Genomic DNA, 3,254 nt, shown 5'->3' with positions numbered 1-3,254 from the left:
GCCTTCCACCGCACGTTGAAGCGTCTCAGCTGCTGCCGGGCGCGCCAGCCCTCGGGAGTGTTTGTCTGATGCTGCCCGCAGGGCCCGCCGGCCCCGCACACTCGCCAGGCCGCGGCGCCTCGCGCCCCGGTGCTTCCTGAATAACTGAAGCCCTTGTCGACTCTCGCCGCCACCCATGGTGGCGGCGAGGCCGCTGCCTGCAGGTCCTTCTTGAGCCGCCTGAGCTGTCTGAGCCTGGCGGGGAGTCTGTGGGCACGCGCCGCCTCTCTGCCACAGACCCCGCTCCCTCACTCCCACACTCACACATGCCCGCTGCGGCACCCAGCCGGGTGGTGTGGGCGCTACCGCCTCACTGGCCCACGCCACCCTCGGGAGGGACCTGCCGCGCCTCGTGAAGTGAGGTGTTGCAGCAGCAGTGGGTGAAGCCCCGCCACGCACCGCGGCCCCGGGCTGTGGATCAGTTCCTATCCACTGCCTCCTACAAGAATGCTGTCGAGGCGCGGGACTTGTTGCCGGTGACGAGGCGACACAAGGCCGCCTGATGAAGCACTTGTGTTGCCGGACAGTGGCGGCAGCAGGAGTGGCATGGCCGCTCACCAAGTCTGCTTGTGCTTGCTTGTTGCTATTATTATTATTATTATTATTATTATTATTATTATTATTATTATTATTATTATTATTATTATTTTGATATTGTTATAATTATCATCATAATTTTTATTATTATCTTCACAATTTTTTTTCTTCACCATCTCCATTACCATCATTATTATTATCGTCATCGGCATCTGCCATCATCATCATTATATATATTTATCATTGTCATCTTTATTAATGTTATTGTTATACGAATACACAAGTTACAACAACATGACAGCATTATCACTCTCAGCAGCAGCAGCAGCAGCAGTACGGGCACAATAAAATACCGAACGTATTAAAAAAAATGACACAAACAGGAAAACATCCAGAACCAAACACTGGCTTCAACTATTCCATCTAATCATTCCCTCACACACACAAACAAACACACACACACACACACACACACACACACACACACACACACACACACACACACACACACACACACACACACACACACACACACACACAAAAAGAGTAGCAAAAAAAGAGAAAGAGATATCGTTGTCATCTATCTATTTTTCCTCCATCCGAATACTGTAGAGGCGCGTATCTTTTATGTACATATATTACAGTCTCCCGGAGGCCCCGAGCTCCCCAGACACATCACGGTGTTTCCTCTCAATTGGGTGTTGCTCTTTGTACTCTCTATGTTTTACACCAAGATTTTTCTCGTATACTTTCATTAAGGAAGAAAAAATATCATGTGTTATGTATGGAGCGATCAATTTTGTATACCCTTTTTCCTTACCTCCAGTCCTCCCTCCCTCCCTCCCTCCTTCCTAGTGTATTTTTTTTCTCTCTTTCTTTGCTTCCGCACCTCCTCCTCCTCCTCCTCCTTCCCTAAGTACATCACCTCTCATAGCTTCATATTCTCCTCCTCCTCCTCCTCCTCCTCCTCCTCCTCCTCCTCCTCCTCCTCCTCCTCCTCCTCCTCCTCCTCTCTATATTACATAATTTGCACTCATCCTTCCCTTTCCTTCTTCTTTCTCCTGCGATAATGCTCTCTCTCTCTCTCTCTCTCTCTCTCTCTCTCTCTCTCTCTCTCTCTCTCTCTCTCTCTCTCTCTCTCTCTCTCTCTCTCTCTCTCTCTCTCTCTCTCTCTCTCTACTGCTTCACATCACTTTTACTCTCTCCCCCCTTCATTTCCTTCCTTCCCTCCTTTCCTCCTAAAAATATAACATGCATTTCTTTTGCTTCTGTTATCACCCCTCCTCCTCTTGCTCCTCCTCTCCCCTCCCTCTTCCCTCTCATTACATTACCTCCCTTTTTATCATCTCTCCCCCTCCCTTCCTTTCCTCTCCCATCAACGTTTCTCTTCACCCATCCTCCTGTCTACCCCCCTCCTCCCCCCCGCCGCTGAATGTGTATCTGTAGAATGTACGTTTGTAGAGAATAAACGTTTGATGGAGTTCGTGAGTCATTGTCACTCTTTATTGAGGTGAATTGATGTTTTGTGTATACAGGTGGTCGTTACGAATCCGCTATGAAGTGTGCTGGTGCTGGTGCTGGTAATGGTGGTGGTGGTGGTAGTAGTAGTAGTAGTAGTAGTAGTAGTAGTAGTAGTAGTAGTAGTAGTAGTAGCTTGTCTTTTTTATTGCTACTACTGTACTGTGTGTGTGTGTGTGTGTGTGTGTGTGTGTGTGTGTGTGTGTGTGTGTGTGTGTGTGTGTGTGTGTGTGTGTGTGTGTTCCAGCTTTTGTTACTGTTGGTGTTTCTGCTGTTGCTTTCGTTGTTACCGTTATTGCTACTACCTCAGCTACTTTCGTTACTATTGACGCTACTTCTGTTCTGTTACTGCTGCTCGTGCTGTCTGCCGCTATTAGGTTACTGTTGTTTGCTAATGTGCTGCTGCTACTGCTTGTGCTACTACTGTCATTGCTACTGCTACATTTGCTGCTACTACTTTTTTACCACCACCACCACCACCACCACTACTACTACTACTACTACTACTACTACTACTACTACTACTACTACTACTACTAATAATAATAATAATAATAATAATAATAATAATAATAATAATAATGCTTCTTCTATTACAACTACCACCACCACCACTACTACTACTACTACTACTACTACTACTACTACTACTACTACTACTACTATAACGATCACTACAACACCACCATCATGCTTCTACTAATTATAATAATACTAACACTACTACATTACTGCTACTGTTATCACTACCTCTACCTATGATAATTAAGTATAATCACGGTACCGCAACCACCACCACCACCCACCACCACCACCACCACCCTAGCAGGAGGAAGGCAGCAGCAGGAACACGGGCGCGGGCTCAGGGTACGCAAACCTAAATTAAGATCCTGACATTTATAGGAAAACAGGAATAACTCAGAGAGAGAGAGAGAGAGAGAGAGAGAGAGAGAGAGAGAGAGAGAAAAAAAAGTTACGAATGCACCGAAAGACCTTGCTAACGTGTGTGTGTGTGTGTGTGTGTGCGCTGAGGTAATTAAATGGATGAAGTCTGCTTGTGCGTGGGAAAAGAGGAGGCGAGATTGGGAAGCTCTTCTGAATAAAAAAAAAAAACTTACTTAAAGAAGAGGAGGAAGAAAAGAAGTAGAGGTGGAATAATG

The 3,254-nt window shown here is 46.3% G+C and overlaps 1 protein-coding gene across 3 annotated transcripts in view; it reads left to right on the top strand.

Annotated features, from left to right (window-relative positions):
• Positions 1-1,120, top strand: part of LOC135089600 (octopamine receptor beta-1R-like) — an 84,134-nt gene extending 83,014 nt beyond the window's left edge. For all 3 annotated transcript variants that reach the window (XM_063985405.1, XM_063985404.1, XM_063985406.1), the window contains one exon: positions 1-1,120. This exon is cut by the window's left edge and continues 1,466 nt beyond it. In XM_063985405.1, the coding sequence (XP_063841475.1) occupies positions 1-69 (69 nt within the window). In that variant the 3' untranslated portion in view covers positions 70-1,120.
• The last annotated feature ends 2,134 nt before the right edge of the window (positions 1,121-3,254 follow it).

The sequence above is a fragment of the Scylla paramamosain genome, chromosome 33 (assembly GCF_035594125.1).
Source record: "Scylla paramamosain isolate STU-SP2022 chromosome 33, ASM3559412v1, whole genome shotgun sequence".
Lineage (NCBI taxonomy): Eukaryota > Metazoa > Arthropoda > Malacostraca > Decapoda > Portunidae > Scylla > Scylla paramamosain.
This window is presented reverse-complemented; position numbering and strand designations above follow the sequence as displayed.